The sequence below is a fragment of the Bos indicus x Bos taurus genome, chromosome 11 (genome assembly GCF_003369695.1).
Source record: "Bos indicus x Bos taurus breed Angus x Brahman F1 hybrid chromosome 11, Bos_hybrid_MaternalHap_v2.0, whole genome shotgun sequence".
Taxonomy (NCBI): domain Eukaryota; kingdom Metazoa; phylum Chordata; class Mammalia; order Artiodactyla; family Bovidae; genus Bos; species Bos indicus x Bos taurus.
The window spans coordinates 63,354,156-63,375,711 of record NC_040086.1 but is presented as its reverse complement, the minus strand read 5'-3'; the positions used below and the strand labels follow the sequence as shown (position 1 = coordinate 63,375,711).

Genomic DNA, 21,556 nt, shown 5'->3' with positions numbered 1-21,556 from the left:
GTAGTAATCTGTGAAGTCAGAGTTTTTTTAAACGGTTGGGTTTATTCATGGGGCATGCCATCAAGGTTGGGCTGGTGAGAGGTAGAAGGCAAGGAGGAAGTGTCGTCCTGATAATTTTGTTACCTCTAAATTAATGTTTATCCTAAAGATACTGCAGCTTCTATTTCATCAGCTAATGAATAAAACATATTTGGGGAAAGAAAGTAATGGAAAGCAGTGGCATTACACTTCTGTGATAATTCTGTATGCTAAAAAATATGCACTTTGGAGAGTACTCATGATCTCAAAGGATGGGGGCATTGGTAGTTTATAACATACATTTTCATGAAGGAATTCAATGTCCAGTTCTGTTACGAAGCAATCTATGATATGAAGGGAAATTGAGTGTCTAAGTCTATTTTTAATTGGTGGCCTTGGACCTGGAAGAACATGGTCCTCTGTATATTTGATCCTGGAATGTATACTCCACAGCCAACCATTGATTCAAAATGTGCAGGACCCCAACAGAGAAAAATACAAAGACACCACAGGAATATACCTGGTACACTTGAGACCCTTAACAGTGGCATCTATTGAGTTTTATGTGCTAGGTATACAAATTTAATCTTCTTTTGCCACCACTTCTTAGGGTTTATAAAGGTTTCAAAATAAATGAGGCAGAACAATTTCTAAACATTATATATGGATTAATAGAAATGGTGTTTTCACACTTGATTCATTTCTGAAAATAAAACAAAAATTTAAAGGGAGAATATTTTAAGAAATGTGGCCATTCAAGAAATTCCTTACATAATAGTCAAATAGTTAAAACATTCTCGTTTATTAGATATTCACAATAAAGGCATTATACACTAACCCAAAAAAAGTAAAATACCCTTTATCCAGCATTTCCTTAGGGGCTAAGGACAATGCTAGCCCTTCAGTTAAGGTACATCATTGTATCCTTACAGCAGCCTGTATAGTTATATCTGAAGAAACTAAGATTCAGAAAGACTACTTGTTCTGGGTCCCATCAGGGAACCTGAAACGAGTGTTTGATTCCCTCTCACCTGACCCCAGGTTTGATCCCTCAGTCGGGAAGATCCCCTGGAGAAGGGAATGGCTACCCACTCCAGTGTTCTTGCCTGGAGAATTCCATGGACAGAGGGGCCTGGCGGGCTACAGTCCATGGGTTCACAGAGTCGGACACGACTGAGTGACTAACACCCTGAACCCAAACTGAGCCAAAGTCACATGTGCACAGCCACCTTTAACCCTTTGGTATAGTTTTTCCCCTTTGTGCATATTTTTACTTTTACCTAGCTGTAATCAGAGCTCATAAACAGTTTTATATATCTCATCAGAAATTTTCCATGTTGCTGGTATCAGGTTGATGTTCTGTTGTTTATTTGATGATCTCCTTAGTGTCAAATATTAAGATTGTCTCCCTCCCCCTTACCCCTGTATTTATCTACCTGCATTTTCCACACTTGCTGTCTACTTGTAATAATCTGCGGGGAGGTCAAATTTTTATGGTTTTTGATACTTATACAAAGAGCTGTTACCACCATATATGAGAATTTTCTCAGATATTTTAAATCTTTACCAATTTGATTAGGATAACTGTGGTATCTTATTTTTGATCAGCAATAAGAGCAAATGTTTTTCTGTTAAACACTGTGAATTATCTGTCAATGTCCTTTGCATATTTACTTTTTGGGGCCTGACTATTCTCCTTGATATGTATGCCCTCCAAGTATAACAAAGATAATCATCTTCATCTGCCATTTTTACTGCAGATATTTTTATAATCTGTTGCTTGCCTTTTTAATTTTAGTTGGTGTTGTTTTCCTACAAAAATTTTGATAGAAAAATTTTTTTCACTTTTTCCTTTTTATTTTTATTGTTAACTACTTTTATGTTAGCAGATTATCTAACCTGAACAGTTATATATTTTTAGGTCTGTTTTTTCCTGGTATTTCTGTGGTTTGTCATTAGAATATGTCAACCTGAAATAGCCTTTAGATTGTCTATTAATAATTCAGCCCCTTCATTTTATAGATACATTTATAAACTTGTTTCTTATCACTGGCTTGAACATAATTATTGTAAAGTTCTACAGTTTCGTTTGAAGCCCTTTATGTAAATAATCTCAGTTACATTCCTGCCACATTCTAAAGGAGAAGGACACTATTATTTCCAGTTTGTAGTGGGAAACTCAGTGCTCCAGGGAAGAATCCACTTCCCCAGTCTTTGGGCATGTAATCATTAGAGACAGCTCTTGGACCATTTCATTGTGAAGCTAAATCTTGGTCCCTCCATTCCAGCTCGGCATGGGAAGAAGGCAGTCCTGGCTGTGGACCAGCTTCTGTTGTGTGTTGGCTGTTGCACAAGGACTGTATGCTTCATCCCCTCCTGTTGTGTTTCTCCATCACTCCCTCCCTCGTCTTGTCCCCTTTACGTTCTGTGACTCTACACTTTGGGACTTTTGTAAATTTTGTCACTAGTTAAGTCAGACCCCCGCACACCTAGTTGTGCTCTTTCATCTTTCCATCCCTCACTTCCCCGTTTCACATGAAACTTTCCAGTTTCACGTGCTGGTAAATTCTGGACTCCTAACACACACACACACACACACACACACGCTTTTGGTCAAATGATGACTCATTCTTTGGCCTCCAGCTTCCATAATGCAGCACTTCTGCCCACTGGAGGGTATGAATACTCCTGGAAGCTGTGCAAACAGGACAGGTTGTTGAAGGACACTCCCCACCCCCCCACCCCCGCCCTCGGCAGTGGAAAGGCAAGGAGAAGGTGGAGATCATTTTGGAAATACAGAGAATGGATAGTATCAGAGTTCTTGGTATTCCAACCAGAACATGAAGTACTGTCTCTGGTAGAAACCGTGTTGTCAATAGATTTTCCAAGGTAGTGCAGTTCTAGAATTCAGCACATTGGTTTTTGTTATTGTTATTTGAATTTTGTGTTGACACCTGTGAACTTGTGTTGATGCCATTGTTTCTATGGGAAAAGTCTGTGTTCCAAGTATTCATTCACACAGTTGTTACTTTTTCTAAGTTGGAGACAGTCAAGTTTTCCTGAGAAGTTATATGCAAATTAAAAATTGCTGAGTTGAATCTTATTTTGATGGATTAGATGCTTTTACTTCTTAAATGAATCCTATGAGAAACTACCTTATGAAGATTAATCACAGAATCTAAAAGGTTGATCATTCCAGTGCAGGTCTGTGAGCACTCCCACACACATTTAGTGGGAGTTCCAGCTGGCAAAACTATTTGAAAGGCAATTTGGCAGGATATTAATTTTAAATGTGTATTCCTTTTCACTTGGCAATTCTACATCTAAACCCTATCCTATGGAAATAGACTTACCAAGCTTTATAGATAGCTGCAGTTCTCAGACATTTTTGGCCTCAGAATCCTTTTACTTTCTAAAAATTTATTGAGGACCCTAAAATGCTTTTGTCTGATAGGCTATAAGCTACTACTATTTACCACACTAGCAATTAAAACTGAAATTGTTAAAAATCTTAAACAGTAGGGTTAGCATAAATGACATTGTTTCTGGCAAATAACTATATAGCTATTTTCCAGGAAAAAAAAAAATGATTAGAAGAATAGCATTGCTTTGCATTTCTGCAGAGCTCTTTAATATCTAACCTAGTAGAAGATAGCTGGATTCTAATATCTACTCTTGCTTTCAGTCTGTTGTAATATGTTGTTTTGACTGAAGTATATGAAGAAAATCCAGCCTCACACAGATATGCAGTTGGAAGATGTAGAACTATTTTAATAGCCTTTTCAGATCATTACTGATATATTAACACTTCGATCTAAACCAAAACTCAGTTTGTAGTAGTTTCTTAAATGCAGACTCTGAAACCTTTTCAGACTCTTATTACATTAAAATCCACTGATTCACCTTTCTCTTTGCATCAATCTTTTACTCATTCCTGATTTTGTAACATCATGCATTGGTCATTTGGAAAATAATGGTTTACTGAGTTACACAGATCTTCCAAATGTTGATATACTTAAGTCTACAGTATCAAAAAAAAATCACATTTCTTAATATCACCACTAATATCATTAGAAAAGTCTTTTTAAGTATTGCCAAATGTCCAAAATTCTAATTTTCACTTGAAAGTTCAAATTTTATTATTGTCAAAAAATACCTCCTTGCTTTCCTTGAGGTGACAGGTTCACTGTGTTCATCTTCAAAAAAAGTACCCAAGTCTGAATAACCATAGTTCATCTGTAGGTTGCTCTTTCAAGTAAACCCGATGATTCATGAGAAAAGCAGTTAGTTCAACTCCCAACGGCAGCAGTTACGCACGTTTTCCTTGAGATAGTCATAACTCTTCCATACACAGCGGAAGTAAAAAGGCTGTGAGAGATACTCTTCCCTTTCCAACTGTGCATTTGTGCAAAGCCCGAGTTTCTTCTGCTTCAACCAAAGCAACATGTTACAGCAGATCAAGTGTGGACACAGATAGGAGAATCCAGTTACATGTACATCCATTTCATCACACAAAATGAAAGATGTGTATTCTTGGGTCATGATTTCAGTCATTTTTAACTGGTTCATCAAGGACAACCCTACATAAAACTGGCTTTTTTCCACTGTGTGTGCCAGTGGTGAATCCGGTGGCTTTGGTACTGTTTGGTGCCACTGCCTGGCTTTGATTGAGCCTCAGCACAACAGTTTTACCCACCGTTCCTTTTGCAGCATTAGCAGAGCTGGCAGCACAATGGAAAAGCAAAAATGTGTTAATATATGAAAATAGTTGTGCCATCCTGAACCCCTTGAAAGGACCTGGGGTTGTAGAGGGAAGGCTCCCAAGAGCCCAAATACCAAACTTTGAGAACATGTTCAAGAATGTTCATTTCAGCATTGTCTTTAAAAGTGACTAGTTAGAAATGACCTTGAATGCCCATTAGTATGGAGAATGGCAAAACAATTCTCATATATCTGTTCTGAGGAATATTACGCAGCCACTAAACAGAGTCCTTTTTTACCTTCCTGTATCTCTGAGACATATTTTTGAGGAAAAGGCAAATTGAAGACCAGTGTATAGGTGTGGCTACATTTAAACAGACTCACACACACAAACTTATGTGAGTACATAAAGAAGCTGCAGGAAGGGAACTAAGGTAGTGCCCATACTGTCAGTGGGCAGCTCTGGAGGTAGAGAGGTGTCGAGGGGACAGACAGAGAGCTGAGCAAGAATGGAACCTTCATGGACTCCGCTATATTGAACCTTCTACAGTATGGATTCTTTTTGAGACCCTATAGAGTGTAGCCCTCCAGGCTCCTCTGTCCATGGGGATTCTCTAGGCAAGAATACTGGAGTGGGTTGCCATGCCCTTCTCCAGGGGATCTTCCTGACCCAGGGATCAAACCCGTGATTCCTGTGTCGCCTGCACCTGCAGGCGGGTTCTTTACCACTAGCGCCGCCTGGGAAGGCCCCTTCGCAGGCTGCTTCTGCTAAGTTGCTTCAGTCGTGTCTGACTCTGTGTGACCCCATAGACAGTAGCCCACCAGGCTCCTCCGTCCCTGGGATTCTCCAGGCAAGAACACTAGAGTTGGTTGCTATTTCCTTCTCCAGTGCATGCATGCATGCTAAGTCGCTTCAGTCGTGTCCAATTCTGTGTGACCCCATAGACGGCAGCCCACCAGGCTCCTCTGTCCACAGGATTCTCTAGGCAAGAATACTGGAGTGGGTTGTCATTTCCTTCTCCACTTCACAGGCTAGTAAGATTTTTAAAAATGGAAGAAAAAAATAAAGGAACACCAGTGACTATTTCATTTTAATCCAACTAAATGACCACAAGTTTCACAAAATGTATTGTTTGGTTCATCATCTAGAAGGTTATTTACTTTCATCACAGATTGTGAAACAGCAAAATGATATTTGCTGGAAGGGACAAGACAAAGAAATTTTGTTAAAAACCTCTCTCCCATCCAAGAGTGCTTATTAAGAACTGTATTTGCATTTTCTTGCATGTGCTTAGATTTTAATGAAAGCAGGTGCTCTAAAATAAAGCCAACTCTATGAATTCAGGTGAAGATTAATGTAATTTTTTATTGTCAAATGCAACAGATACAGTTCAGAAGGCATCAAATGAGGGATGAAATACCTTCAACAAGAATATATAATCACTTATTTTTCTCCCCATGCCTCTCATTGAAAAAGCCATTTTTAAAACCCTTTCTCAAGTTTTAGTCAAATTCCCAAACTTCATTTTAGAGGATTAATACCTATTATGCCAAAACTTCACTAAGGGGTTATACCTGTTATGAAGATTACAGCATTTGAATGTTATCATTTTTGTCATTAAACTTACATAGATATATAATGATATAATTTTGTTGAAGAGGATAAAGAGATTTAAGAGGATAAAGAGATGGTATCTGGTCTCTTCCCCATCCCTCTTCCCACATAGTTTAGGTGGCTAAACTTTACTTTTCTAAGAATTTATTACACTTCTCTAGGAAAATGTACCTTTGGGATAATCTTAAACTCAGAAAATGTCAACGAAAGACTAACTTTTTCGCCATAAAAATATGGAGAAACTGGAAATGTTTGTTTTTACAAAAAAGTTTATTTTGAGATTTTGCATTGAGACTATTAAATTCTAAAATAGATAACATTTGTTAGCTAAAGCCTTGGTTATTTGGATTTCCCCAATTTGGAATGGGGCTGGGCTGACATTTAATCATTGAGCTATTCTTAGGGGAAAATGGCCATAATAAGCAATTTAATCATAAATAGAACTGTGTGAGGGGACCATTGTCTTCCTTCAACACAATGGAATAAAGTTAACTGCTTGCGATGCTTGGATAGGCCAGTTTGACTATTATTCTCATCTATTAAGTTAGAGAACATTTATTAGGCAATACTTAATTCCTGTTTGCTTAGATGTATTCTTGAAATTTTATTCATTTAAAGATATTCTCTAATTTTTATTAATTTCACTCTTTCACTTAGTCTAAAAGTAATAGTATCTCATTAAATGTAGAACTTTGCTGAACAAGATCAAAGCTGGTAAAACTTAGTGAAATCATCTGATATATACATAATGAAACTATAGAAATAAATATTGTTGGTATTTTGGAGCTATCCATGAATAAAGAATAGAGTTTACATTCACATGATTTCAATGCCTCTTTTATTCTGTAATATTGAACTCTGATATCTTTGCCAGCAGTAGCACTCTGTACATAGAGGGAGTTATTTTATAAGACATCTTGATCTTTTTACAGTCTAGTTAAAGGAACAAGACTAAAGCACATGAAACTCTTAGAAAATAATATGAAATCAAGTACTAAATTGTGAAGGTGATAAAAACTGAAGTAAAAGAGTAGAAAAACATGATGCAATATCCTGGTAAGTACGTACAACCCTTCAGGTTCCTCACTGTTCAGTATTTGCAGAGCATGTTCGTGTATATGTTCTCATTGATAATGTTGGTGTTATTTCCGCTTTAGAGATAAAAAGATCAAAGGTCTGAGACAATCTCCTCCAAGTCATAGCCTAGTGAAAAGGCAGTTCTGAGACTAGATTGCTAGAATGTTCTAATAATCCAGATAAAAGGTTTATTAGAGACCTTAGATCAGGGTGGTAGCAATTGAACCAGGGTTGATACAAAATATACTGAAGGGAAAATGAAATGTACTTGGTGTTTAACATAAACAGGGGATAGAACAAGCAGAAGAGGCAAAAGGAAACCATGGAGATTCAAGCCAGAGAAAATTAACAGAGGTTGGCATTGCTAGATAAGAAGCTGGCATAGGAAACTAAGGGCAGCAATTTCAGAGCAAGTTAGTTATTTTCCCAGCTTGTTGAATTTGAGGTCACTGAGAAAGGGCATTAGGACAAGAGAAGGAGGATTGAGAGTCATGAATACAAAGGCCCTGAGGGAAAAGCAGTCAGCCTAGAATAGAGCAAAGCCCCAAGACTGGGCCTCAGCTTAGAGCCCCACTCCACCCCACTCCACCCCTCCACCCCCAGCTAGGGGCTGGAGAAATGTAGAGCATGGTTAAGGAGCAGAGCAATACAGCAAGGACCACCAAGGTGGGGATGGGGGGAGCAGCAATGAGTGGATGCTCAACAGAGGCAGGGAAAGCCTTCTTCTAAGAAGCCTTCACAGATGCACGAAGGCAGTGGGCAGGGGGGGTCATCAGTTGCCATCAAAAACAGTCATTCCTAGTTAGATTTTTGTAACCAGACAGCATCGTGACTATTTAAAAAGTAACCCACCTGTGTGTTTCAATCCTCCAGGTGGTATTGGAATGCTATGTGAGAAAGGACTTGGTCTACACCAAAGCCAACCCAACCTTTCATCATTGGAAGGTCGACAATAGGAAGTTTGGACTTACTTTCCAAAGCCCTGCTGACGCTCGAGCCTTTGACAGGGGAGTGAGGAAAGCAATCGAAGACCTAATAGAAGGTATTGAATTGATCACTGCATTCTCAGTGGGTCTGTGGGAAGTTTCCAGGTTCTTTTTAATCCCAGTTGTCTGCCATCACATATTTGTGGATTATTTGCAGGAGGGCTAGAGGCCAGGTTGGTTGAGGCCAAAACTGTAGGAACATCCAAGGATAAAAATATTCTAAGTGACAGTGCAGTGGAGAAGGAAATGGATTTCAGAATAATGAGTGATTCCAACTGGTTTTTTAGACTGCTCCGGAAAGACAAGTTCTGACATCCATGTAAATGCCTTTTTGATATATTTCACCTTTTCCTGAGAAAAAAGCTTGGGTGCAACCTGTCTTGGTCCAGAGGTGGAGAATGGATTCTAATGGGCCCAGAAGAGGCTGTAGGCCTTCCCACTGTTGTGTAACAACGGCCCAGGGGAAAGGAGAAGGAATCTGTGACTCCTTAGTCTGTGAGTAAGCAGCTGGTGGACACTGTGTGGCATTTAATCATGGCCTGAAAGGCTCTCGGGCAGTCAGTTCTCAGGGGCTTTTCGAGTGTCCACAGATGCAAACACACAAATTCTCCATTTCGACACATTCAGTTATCAAATCAGAGGTTTCAAGGTGTCATAGCCAACCTGTGAACAAAGAAGTATCAAGCAAGGCACAGTAAAGCCATATTCAGAATTGGTTAGATTCATCACAAAAGAATATGTATTTCATGTGTATAAGAGAGAAATGTTTTCTAAAGTCATTTTCTTCATTTGGGGGAGGAGAGAAAAGCAGGTCTCAAAAAAAAATCTCTTAAAATCATCAGGGAGACAATTCTAGCTGAAACAATGAATCTGAGAACTACAACCACGGGGGGTGGACAAAATGAGTAGAAACCAGTGTGTACACCATAAGTCTAACACAAGTGGATAATATTTAAAATCTTATTATTAAACATAGCTTTTAAATGTTTAGATGAGAAAATAGCTCCTGTATTATTTTCTTTTATTTATTTATTTGGCTGTGCTGTGTCTTAGTTGCAGCATGTAGGATTTAGTTCCCTTACCAGGGATCAAACCCACCCCTGCTGCATTGGGAGCACAGAGTCTTAGCCACTGGGCTATCAGGGAAGCCCACTCCTGTATTACTGAGAGAAGTTTGTACTATATCCATGTGCTTAATCACTGAAGCCACACACAAAATTTGGTTCTCTTAATTTTTTCTCATACATTCTACCTAGCTCTGTTCTATCAAACTTGCTTTAAACATTGATGGACTAGAGTGACTCAAATAGTAGAGATCTAAGAGTCTCAGAGCAATAGAAACTGCACACATGGTATTATGGAACTTGTTTTTTCTCCTCTGAGCCTTCATTGGGAATTTAAATATTTCTCATCCCTTTCTGATCAAGTCTTTTGAGTTCAATTTTATGTTAATAGCAAAATACTCTCTAAATGTGCATTTCATAAGGCCTAACCAAGAAAAAGGAGATGATAAGACTGAATTTCTCTTTTGGTACTCTATCACTTATGCAAATTTAAGCATGTTTTCCCTTTTTGGCCATTAACAGGGTTAGTTAATTTGATCCACATAAATGGGGTGCTATTAGGAGAGAAAGGAAGAAGTTACATGATTTGCCTACCAGAATGAAGAAAGAAATGAACAAATAAATCAGTTGAACTGTAAATAACCATTTCATTCCCTGATAGAATAAACTGGGTTTTTGTGTTTTTTTGACATTATCCTAAATGTTGACCTGCAAAACTCACTGCCAGTACTGCAAGAAAAAAGCCTTTTTGCCCAGGTACCAGTTTAGAAGGTGGCTTCTCCCACAGTCTGGGGTTTATAGTGTCTAAATTTCAGAAGAGGAGGCGACCATACTAGCTCTTTAGTTCACGTCCCTTTGTGGGTAAATGAAAAGCCCAGAGATCCAAGTCCAGTTTCACAGTGCGATTGTGGCAGGTCTAACCTGGGCTCCTCCGTCCAGTGCTTAGCAGTCGGGGGGTCCTTCAGAGCCGGGGGTAGGCTCTCTGAGCACCACCTCCTCGGCGCCTCTCCGTGTGCCTGTTCTCTACTGATCAGTGAGGACGTTTGAGGGATCGATTTGGGAACAACAGTAAGTAAAGTTCATTTAGGAAACATGCTGGCTAGAATCAATTAAAGAAGAGCAAGTTAAAAGTATGTAAGGACTTCCCTAGTGGTACAGTGGTTAAGAATGTGCCTGATAATGCAAGGGACACAGGTTCTATCCCTGGTCCAGGAAGATTCCACGTGCCGTGGAGCATCTGAGCCCGAGCACCACAACTGGTGAAGCCCACACGTGGAGTCTGTGTTGCACAGGAAAAGCCACCAGTGAGAAGCCCATGCATCGCAACAAAGAATAGGCCCCTGCTCGCCACAGCTAGAGAAAGTCCACATGTAGTAAAAAAGACCCAGTGCAGCCATAAATGAATAAATAAATTATATTTTAAAATTAAAGCATTTAATTCCCAAGTAACATTTCTGCTGGTGATCCGCATATGAAAGGAGTAGGATGTGGTTTCTTTAAATGAGTGGCTTTGACTTATCCTCTTTGGAAACACTTTTTTGTGGTTTTTGTGTCTTTTTTAGGCTCCACAACATCATCTTCCACCATCCACAATGAGGCTGAGCTTGGTGATGATGACGTTTTTACAGTAAGTTCCCATGGTCTTTTGCTTTCCACATGAGTTGGTGAATAATCAGAGGTTCTGTTTAGGGGCATGAGAGACACTTGGCAATTTGGCATTTGCTGCTGCTGTTGGGATGTTGTCAGGGAGATCTCTGTCTCGTCATAATTTCGCTGCCCTGAATTTGTTCTAGCCCTTCTTGTTCCCATGATGCTACAAGGCATATGGTGTCCGCCCTCCTGGATCTGTTCAAGGCCCTCTCCCAGTCTTCCTTCACATTTAGGGTGAACAGCCAACCTGGTTTGCCTGGGACTGTCCTAATTTTAGCACTGAAAGTCCTTAGTCCCACAGAAGACATACTTCAATCCCCGGCACGCTGGAACAACTGGCACCCTACTCTTGGAGTCTTCCACTAACCACCTCCCTGGCATGGAGGGGGCAGGGGAGCAGCCTTCCTGATGAGTGATTAAATATCTGATAAGAGTCCTGAAGGCTGAGTTGAGGTTAGGGCCAAATGTGCTAAGGCAGGAAATGGCTTGGATATTTTGACATAGCTGGCGTTAATGGGATGTAACTGGAGACTAAATGATTTCTCAGCTTGCCCCTTCACTAAAATTCTGTGCTTCTAGAAGTTAAACAGTTCAGAGTGCACCTGCCATGTGCTTGGTGCAGTGAGGAACTGCAGGGCAGCATTTCAGAGTCTGGGCCTTGATGCAAAGGAGGAAATACATTTAAATTGTCACCTAGGATACGCATCCAGTAGACACCCCAAACCAGATCATATTTCATGCCCTGCATTCTGATTTTTCCCTCTTCTTTTTTATTTTCTTCTGTTTCATTATTAAACTTTTCAAGCACACAGGAAAATTTAAAGCCTAGTACAGTGAAAGCCTGTAGACTCTGTATCTAGAGTCGGCAGTGATAATGTTTTACCCTATTTGCCTTATGTGTCTATTTGCCTATTTGCGTATGTGTCAGCTTGCACACAGGTATTTTTTCTGTTGATCCAGTTGAAAGTAAGTCACCTCTAAATAACTTGAGCATGCATCTCTTAAAGAATAAGATATTCTGCTGCTGCTAAGTCACTTCAGTCGTGTCCAACTCTGTGCGACCCCATAGAGGGCAGCCCACCAGGCTCTCCCGTCCCTGGGATTCTCCAGGCAAGAACACTGGAGTGGGTTGCCATTTCCTTCTCCAGTGCATGAAAGTGAAAAGTCAAAGTGAAGTCGCTTCAGTCGTGTCCGACTCTTAGCGACCCCATGGACTGCAGCCTACCAGGCTCCTCTGTCCATGGGATTTTTCAGGCAAGAGTACTGGAGTGGGGTGCCATTGCCTTCTCCGAGATATTCTCCTACACAACATCGTAACTGGACCTAAGAAAATTAATAGGAATTTCATAATATCCCCTAATAGTTCCCCAATAATTCCTTAGTTGTCCCAAAAGTATCTTTTATAAGCTGTTTTTTAATTTAGTATTTTAAATATTAGTTGCAACCCTGTAAACATGATTCCTGACCCATTCATCCTGCAACTAGTGATTTAAAAAACGCAACTCTGGGAAGACAGAGGTGGGTGAACCCGCCTCCATCCCTCATGGAGGTAACCAGATGGTTTGGACAGGGAGGATATGGCCCTGTGAGAGGCTTAGAAACCGGCACAGACTGTTAAATGCTCTGGCCCAGGATGGGGCCTGGGGGTCAGAGAAGACCCCTGGGAGCTGAGGCTGGACTTCGATGGTGTTGGAACAGGGCTGGGAAGGGGCTTCGGGGCACGGGGTGAAGGCGGCAGCAGGCTGTACGTGGTGAGTAGTCTAAGCATTGCAGACCCCAACCTGGCATGAACAGAGAGTGCTTGTCGGTGGCAGTTGGGGGCTGAGCGTCAGGAAATGAACTCAGTTGTGCCTCCGTGGAGCGGCTGGTGTGATGCACTCTGAGCAGGCTTCCTATAGCGCTCCAAGCAGATCCTCTCAACAGTTGGCATGTTGCTTACATCTGTTCCTTTGTCACGTTTGAGAGACAAACAACAGCAGGCGGGTTAAAAGGTGGCTTCCTGTGCTCCAGAGCAACCCTGTCATCCACAGCTGCTTCCCAGCTACCTGCCAGCGTGATTTATGGAAGCGGGAGCGGGCAAGAGGGACTGGGGCCATAGAAGCCGGCACCCCTGCTGGCTTTGTCCTTTAATCCACAGGGAATCGACGTGCTGTTCAGGGTAATGCCGAACGCCTGGAAGGACATGTAGGAACTGCCCTGCTGTTTCCTGGCACTTGGAAACTCACGGCGGGAGAAGCACAGCTTCATTGTATTCCCTGTGGGCCCTGCCGTACACAATCCTTACCTTCATTCCACTTGTTTACACACAGGGGCCTCTTAATAACAGTACCTCCCTTCCCCAAGACAAGCCCAGCCACGAGGCCAGTGACCATTAGCAACATCCCGTGTAAGGATGGGAGGGTCGTCAGGGGCTGACACACCAGGTTTCCTGTTTGTTCACAAGTTCCCTGTCATGAGACTTTTTGTCCTAAGAAGTCAGGGATGTCTCTAAAAGCTGGAGCCGTGGAAGTGAGCAGCCAGGTTAACACCTATAGAGGCTACGGCTTCCCGAGGTTTGTTGCATTCTAAAGCTGATGTCGGTCGGAGAAGGCAGTGGCACCCCACTCCAGTACTTTTGCCTAGAAAATCCCATGGACGGAGGAGCCTGGTGGACTGCAGTCCATGGGGTCGCTGAGGGTCGGACATGACTGAGTGACTTCACTTTGACTTTTCACTTTCATGCATTGGAGAAGGAAATGGCAACCCACGCCAGTGTTCTTGCCTGGAGAATCCCAGGGATGGCGGAGCCTGGTGGGCTGCCCTCTATGGGGTCACACAGAGTCGGACACGACTGAAGTGACTTAGCAGCAGCAGCAAAGCTGATGTGGGTAAGACAGGGATTAGGACTTTGAACTCATTTAGAAAGAGTATAAGTGGTGATAGACCCTCTTACAACTTACGATGAGCCAGAAGGAGAATTTCTAAGAGAATAGTGTGTATAGGAGAAAACCTTCAGAGGAAGGAACCAGAAGGAGATCTCTGTTTGTGCTGCTGGAGCCAAGGGTTCCCTCTATTCCAAGGCATTCCTTGGGACCAGGAGGAAAATAGGACACTGAACAACACAGGGATGCATGTTATATGTTGGAGGATGACGTGGAGGAGGGGGCAACCCCAAACCCCCCTGGTCGAGAAGTTGCTGGGCTTGGGTGCTCAAAAAGCATGGCTGTCTCTGCTCACAGTTTCCTGACTCCCAGCCCCTAAACCAGCCTGTCTTCTCAGGATGGTAGAACCATGTTGCAAGTCCTCCACGTGAAATTAGCATCCAGCTCAGCATGTGTGAACGCTCATGCAGACACACACGTAACTGCCCATGCGTTGCTAGTTGCCTTTACAGTCCTCCCACGCCCCTCCTGCCACCAGCCTGGTGTGTGTCCACATCTTTGCCGACGGAGCCACCACCAGAGACTCCAGATTAGCAACTGCTCTGATTTTCTGGGTCTTGGACTGTTTATCCATCCATGTGTCTTACTGTTTCACCCTCAACCAATTATGATTGTTTTCTCTTCTTTCAAATCCTATAGCATTCTTGTTTATCCCTCTCTTGCTACTTAAAAACCTGCTTCTTTTTTGACTTGCACATTTTATCTGCTGAACAAGTAACTTTACTTAGCTCAAAGCAGGTTATTCATCGTTATAGTCTCTGTAACCCTATAAAGCTTGGCTGTATAGGTGCTCAATAAATGGGTGATCTGAACCCCAATATACTGTATAACAATCACAGGGTTTCATATTTCATTCATTGTTGTTATTCAGTTGCTAAGTCATGTCCAGCACTTTGCAACCCCATGGACTGTAGCACATCAGACTTCTCTGACTTCACTATCTCCAAGAATTTGCTCAAACTCATGTCCATTAAGTGAGTGATGCTATCTAACTATTTCATCCTCTGCCACCCCTTTCTCCTCTTGCCCTCAGTCTTTCCCCATATCAGGGAAAGAGTCGGCTTTCAAAAAGCATCAGCCCATGCTTTTTGAGCTCCCAAGCCCAACAACTTCTCCACCAGAGGGGGTTGGGGTTGCCCCCTCCTCCACATCATCCTCCAACATATAACATGCATCCATGTGTTCCAATGAGTCGGCTCTTTGCATCTTATGGCCAAAGTGTTCATTGGCTTGTTATCCTGCATACTTAGTCATTTCAGTCGTGTCCAACTCATTGCGACCCCATGGACTATAGCCTGCCGGGCTCCTCTGTCCATGGCATTTCCCAGGCAATACTGGAGTGGGTTGCCATTTCAGTTGGTGGTTTTGAGGGATTTTCAGTAGCTTTATGTCATATTTTTCTTGCCGTGTTTTCTGTTGCGTCCACAGCTAGGAGGCGAGGTTTGAGCATCACCACCCAGTCTCACCCTTTGGCTGTTAATGCTCCTTGTCACCTACCATCCAGCCCCATCATCTCTCCTCCCTGGCAGACCTCAGTTACTGTAATCCATCCAGGTGAACAGAAATACCTAGCTGGCTAGGCATTAAATATGGATGAGGTGGGGGGGGGGGGGGCGGTGTGTGGATTCCGATGCCTGAGTCACGTGATGCAGATTTATGAGTCATGCAAAGAATATAAAGCAATGACAACAAAGGCTAGCAGTCTGCAGTGGGCATTTGGAGATATCACTGAGAGTCAGCATACTCCCATCCATGCCCCTGGCAGACGGCTTTCTCTCTTCAGAACCAGGATCCTTGAGAGGGACAGCATGGAAGGACCTTCAGTTCTGTTCCCTCTCATTGCTTTTGTCTTGTGGGGAGACGTGCTCTAGTGTATCTTGTGGAGAAGGCCCCCATGAACTTGAGAGATGAGCAGTGTGGTGCCTTGGAGGGGCCAAGCTGATTCGCTCCGCAGCCTGGGGCTGGCCACCCAGATCCCTTCAGTCGAAGCCTCTGGGGCCAGAGGGTTTGGAGCCCTTGGGGAAGGGGCTCAATGAAGATGGGAAGAGAATGAGTAGAGAAAATGGACTGTATAGAACTAGAGAGGCTCTGGGTTTTATGGTCATTTAATGAACAATTTTCTAAATTCCTATTTTGTAGGCTTTGGTCCATTGAAACCTGGTGGTTTCTTTACTGCCACAGAGCTCTAAAATCACTTCTGAATGTTATTAGCATCTTCATAGCTAGACAGGGAGAATTTTAATACCATCTTGGGAGAATGCAGCTGCAGGGCACACGGACTTCAGAGCAGGCTCACTGAGAATCTGTGGTCAAGTGCTGTCGGTGCCTCAGCTGTCATTGTGCTGAGTGGCTGGATTCTGGCTCTAAAGCTGGGGGATTAGGGAAATATTTGCTTTATAGAAAGATACTTGGGGGTGTATAAAATAGCTAAGTCCTCATCTTCCATAATAAGAAGGTCTTAAATAATATCCCAATCTGCAAATCAAGAACGAGGAGTATAATAAGATGCCATTGAAAAGATGGAGAGAAATGCAAGAAGACAGAACCACAAGAATTGGTTTTATTTCTCTGGGGCGTGAGAAGCTATCTCACTTGGAGAGGGGCAAGATTGCTATTTGAGGTATTAAATGATACACATGTACTGATTTTTTAAATTTATTTTCAATTGGAGGATAATTGCTTTATAACATCATGAATCAGCCAAAAGTATACATATGTCCCTTCCCTCCTGAACCTCCCTGCCACCCCTCTGGGTTGTCACAGGGCACTGCTTGAGCTCCCTGTGGTACACAGCAGCTTCCCGCTCACTCTCTGTTTTACATATGGCGACGTATGTTTCAGCGCCACTCTCTCGATTCGTCCCACCCTCTCCTCTCCCCGCTGTGCCCACAAGTCTGTTCTCTGTGTCTCTGTATGTATTCCTGCCTTGTGAATAGGTTCATCAGTACCATATTTCTAGATTCCATATATATGCATTAATATACAATATGTGTTTTTCTGGCTTGCTTCACTCTGTATAACAGGCTCTAGGTTCATCCACCTCACTTTAACTGACTCAAATGTGTTCCTTTTTATGGCTGAGTAATGTTCCATCGTCTATATATACTACAGCTTCTTTATCCCTTCATCTGTCGATGGACATGTAGGTTGCTCCGTGTCCTAACTATTGTAAACAGTACTACAATGAACACTGGGGTACGTGTGTCATTTTCAGTTATTGTTTTCTCAGGGTATATGCTGAGAGCTGGGATTCCTGGGTCATATGGTAGTTTTATTATTCGTTTTTTAAGGAATTGCCATAGTAGCTGTATCAATTTACATTCCCATCGACGGTACAAAAAGGTTCACTTTTCTCCACACCCTCTCCAGCACTTATTGTTTGTAGATTTTTTGATTATGGCCATTTAGAGACTTTTTTAAAAAGGAAAATGAGAGGGAGTTTTCTCAGGAAAGGGGGGGCATGTAGTCAGGGGAGAAGGGAGAATCCAGTAATCCTGATTAGCTACAGAAGCCCTGATTTTCCCTTCTGGGGGCTAAAGGGACTGAAGATACACAGCAGAGGTTGAGTTCTGTGCTCTCGGTGTTCTGCTGCTCCCGACTGTTTTTTCTGCCTTGTGTTAGGAAGCAGTGTGTCCTAATGACACATGAAAAGTAAGAGAACTGATGTGAGTTAGCTGGAAACGTTTGGCTTGCGGGGAGGCGAGAACAGCTGTAGACATGCCAGCTCCTCAGAATTCTAGGTCTTGGAATTGAAAGGGATTTTGAGTTCACATCAGATAAGTCAGCCTCCTTCCTTCTGGCAGACAAAGTAAGATTGGCCCCATTTTGTAGACACAGTCATGGAAGCCACTCCGTGTCAGATGGAGGACCTGCCTGAGATGACACAGCTAGTTCACAGCAGAGGAGCAGTGAACACCATCTCCTCAGCGTTCCCATTCATCACTACCATTTTTATCTTCCTCTGTTGAATAATTATATTTATGGTTTTTCAGCTGTCCTATTTTTTATACATCATCCTTATACAAGAGTTAAGTTTTAGGTTTCTCTTGGACCCAAGTTGGAAAGGGGAGAAGAGATAAGAGAATAAATATGTGACCAGTGCCCCATGTGGCACATCCATATGACAGACTTGAAGCCTGAGCAAGTGTTACAGCCCCGAAGTCCCCAGAATAGCAATAGGAAGGCATACCCTAAAAAAGGTTTCGGTTTATTCTCTCACCTCAGGATAGCTGCTGGATTTGGGCAGCCCTTCTCCATAGGGATTCCTCACTTTACAGCATCCATCATCTGTAATGAATTACCTTCTCTTCTGTGCACCCAGAATAGCACTAACTGTGTACGGTCCTTTGCGGCATTGGGAAGAGTCATTCACAGCATCTTGTGTGGGTTGGAATTCTCTCCTAGAACCCAGTTAAGAAAGGCTGGTTATATTTGCATTGTCTCATCATCCTTTAATTTCTCAGGTAGGCAGTCCTCCTTCGTGTAGGAAAAATGTCTTTTACAGCATCATCAGCTTTTAGCCACGTGTTTGCTGAGACTGGAAAATGTAGTTCTTCCTTGTGCCCTATGCTTGAACTGGTGACATCCTGTTTATTACCAGCTGCATCTGATTACTTTCTGGCTCTTCAGAGCACTTGCTCCTAATGACATCTCCAACCCCTTCTGCCCACCCCAGGTGTTTCTAAAGCATGACTAGAACTGCTACTGCTGCTGCTGCTAAGTCGCTTCAGTTGTGTCCAACTCTGTGTGACCCCATAGACGGCAGCCCACCAGGCTCCCCCGTCCCTGGGATTCTCCAGGCAAGAACACTGGAGTGGGTTGCCATTTCCTTCTCCAACGCGTGAAAGTGAAGTCGCTCAGTCGTGTCCGACCCTCAGCAACCCCATGTACTGCAGCCTACCAGGCTCCTCCGTCCATGGGATTTTCCAGGCAAGAGTACTGGAGTGGGGTGCCATCGCCTTCTCCGATGACTAGAACTAGTTGAAACCAAAGTGTGAAGCAGCAGGGTTGTTTTTTTTTTTTTTTTTTTTTTGGTCCTAGGTGAGCTTTTGAGTCTTTGCAAGTAGTGGTTATTTTCATTCTTGATTAAGTAGAAAAAAATAAATTTGTGGAATTTTGTAAATGTCAAGCTTTTACTTAACAGAAGCAGAAGAGTGCAGAATGCCACAGAACTTTCCTTTTCTCGAGTTTGTTTTCCATTTAATCCGTCCCCAACACACATGAAATCCAAAGGCAAATCTACCAGTTTTGTACTAAATGGGGTTTGTTTTCTGTTTTTCTAAGGGGATTTCGGTGGGGGTGGGGACGGTTAGTTACTTATTTTTTTTAATTTTTCTCTTTGCACTGGGTCTTCATTGCTGCACTTGGGCTTTCTCTGGTCGCACCTCGGGGGACTCCTCTTCCTTGTAGTGCTCCAGCTTCTCTCGTTGCAGAGCACAGGCTCTAGGTGCAGCGCATGGGCTTGGCTGCTCCACATGTGGCATTTTCCCAGACCAGGGATAGAACCTGTGTCTCCTGCATTGGCAGGCGGATTCCTATCCACCGTACCACCAGGGAAGTCTGGAAAGGGGATATGTGACTCCTGCTTAGGCAGAGTTCAGAGGCTGGGGAGAGGCTGGGATTCTAAACATTTTTGACACTTCCATTTCTGCAGATAAAGTTACCAAGACTTGAAGAGGTGAAGCAACTTGTACCCAGCTCCATCCTTTGTTCACCTAGAATGCAAACCCCAGATCTGCTTGCTGCCTTTCAGAGAACGTTGAGAAAGGGAAATATTTATTCAATAAGTTTCAGTAGATTTCACATGTATTAAATATACCATATTCTCATCATTGCCAAAAAGCCACCTAAAATGGACTTTGCAACTAGTGCGTTGGCTCCAAACCTCAGCTGGCTCTTCAGTGCGATGTGGGGCTCTGCTATGCCCTCCTGGGAGCCCCAGTCTCATTTTAGAAAATCAGTTGATCAAAACTGTTGTTTCTACCCTTGGAATTAAGGGACTGGGATAGAGTGGGGTAGGGAGAGAATAAGTAAAGGAGAAAATAGGTTGAAAATGTAAATTAATTCTACAAAGTTTAACTAGTAAAACTAATCTATGGTGGTGTCTTAAGAAAAGCAAAAATGTGTTGGGGGGAAAAACAGCTATGCTTTGTGACTGACACCAGGGAACAGCGTCCCATAAATGCTGCTGGCTAAGACCCAGCCCTGCATAGGATGGCATGGAAGTTCTCAGAAGACAGATGAGAGCTGCTTTATCTTCTGAATGCCAATAATTATCAAGCTCACATTGCATAGTAAGAGGAGGATCTTTTATTCAACATGTAATACCTATAGTGGCTAAATTAAAGCATTGAAATGTCTAAGGCTCAAACAAAAGCTTTGAAATGCTCCCAATCTCAGGAAGGGCAGAGGCACTTTGCTAGCCCACCAGCTTGTGTCTTTCTTTGCTTACACATGTACCATCTCATCTGTTTAAGCTGTGGATAGTAATATACTACTATTTCCATTTTATTAATTCATGCAGAGTACATGCTCAAGGTTACCCAAAACCCACTTCCTGCTCACAGCCCTGCCAGTGAAACTAAGCTGTGGGTTTGAGAGTCCTTTCCTTTCATGTCAATATTTTACCTAACTTCAAAATTTAGAAACATAAAACTTTTTTTTTTTTTAATGTGTGGGAATTTTGGTTTTGTTGGTTTTGTTTCACAATTGACAAATGCCCACTTTTTCCTCTGGGTCTTGGATGGGATAATGTCTTAGAGTGTAGGACAGAGTCATCTCCTCTCCCCCCACCAGCTGCCCCTCCCAGACCCACACTGCCTGCTAGCTAGCTCAGTTTCCTGCTCTACTTGCCTCTTCGAAAGAGAACACCTGGAACCAGTGTAAGCCCTGAGGACAGGTGAGCCAGTGCTATCTGTTCCCAAAGACCTGTTGACAGAATGGGGGACGTTCTATTTACCAGAGGGAAAAAGGATTGACCATAGATAGGCCTGCCATTCTAATAGCTACTGAGTGGAAAGGCTTGCTTTGTTCAACCCCAGATCACCTGAGCTAGCAGCCTCCTGACACCCGCATCCATCCACTTTACTGTCTCCTGAGAGGCAATAGCTGCCCAGAGTTCCATGTGATCAGTGCCACCTCCCCATCCAAGGTGGAGACGGTGAAGAATCTGCCTGCAATGCAGGAGACCAGGGTTCAGTCCCTGGGTTGGGAAGACCCTCTGGAGAAGGGAATGGCTACCCACTCCAATATTCTTACCTGGAGAATTCCAGGGACAGAGGAGCCTGGCAGGCTAGAGTCCATGAGGGGTCGCAAAGGTTTGCACACGGCTGAGCTACTAACACTTTCACACTTTCAATTTCAAATGCTCATGTGTATAAATAAAATGGAAACCCTTGCAATAGGAAGAATTCTGAATATTGCTTTGGTGGCATCAGTGGCTGAACTACATTTTGGTGGTAAGCTGCAATAAAAATAACACAAATTAGGGTCATAACTACTAGTTGCTGTTAAGTCACTTCAGTC

The 21,556-nt window shown here is 42.7% G+C and overlaps 1 protein-coding gene across 4 annotated transcripts in view; it reads left to right on the top strand.

The window, feature by feature from the left end:
- The window catches only part of SPRED2 (sprouty related EVH1 domain containing 2), a 126,778-nt gene that overhangs the window by 92,341 nt on the left and 12,881 nt on the right, over positions 1–21,556 (top strand). For all 4 annotated transcript variants that reach the window (XM_027555643.1, XM_027555645.1, XM_027555644.1 and 1 more), the window contains 2 exons: positions 8,285–8,453; positions 11,024–11,088. In XM_027555643.1, the coding sequence (XP_027411444.1) occupies positions 8,285–8,453; positions 11,024–11,088 (234 nt within the window). The remainder of the gene's footprint in view (positions 1–8,284; positions 8,454–11,023; positions 11,089–21,556) is intronic.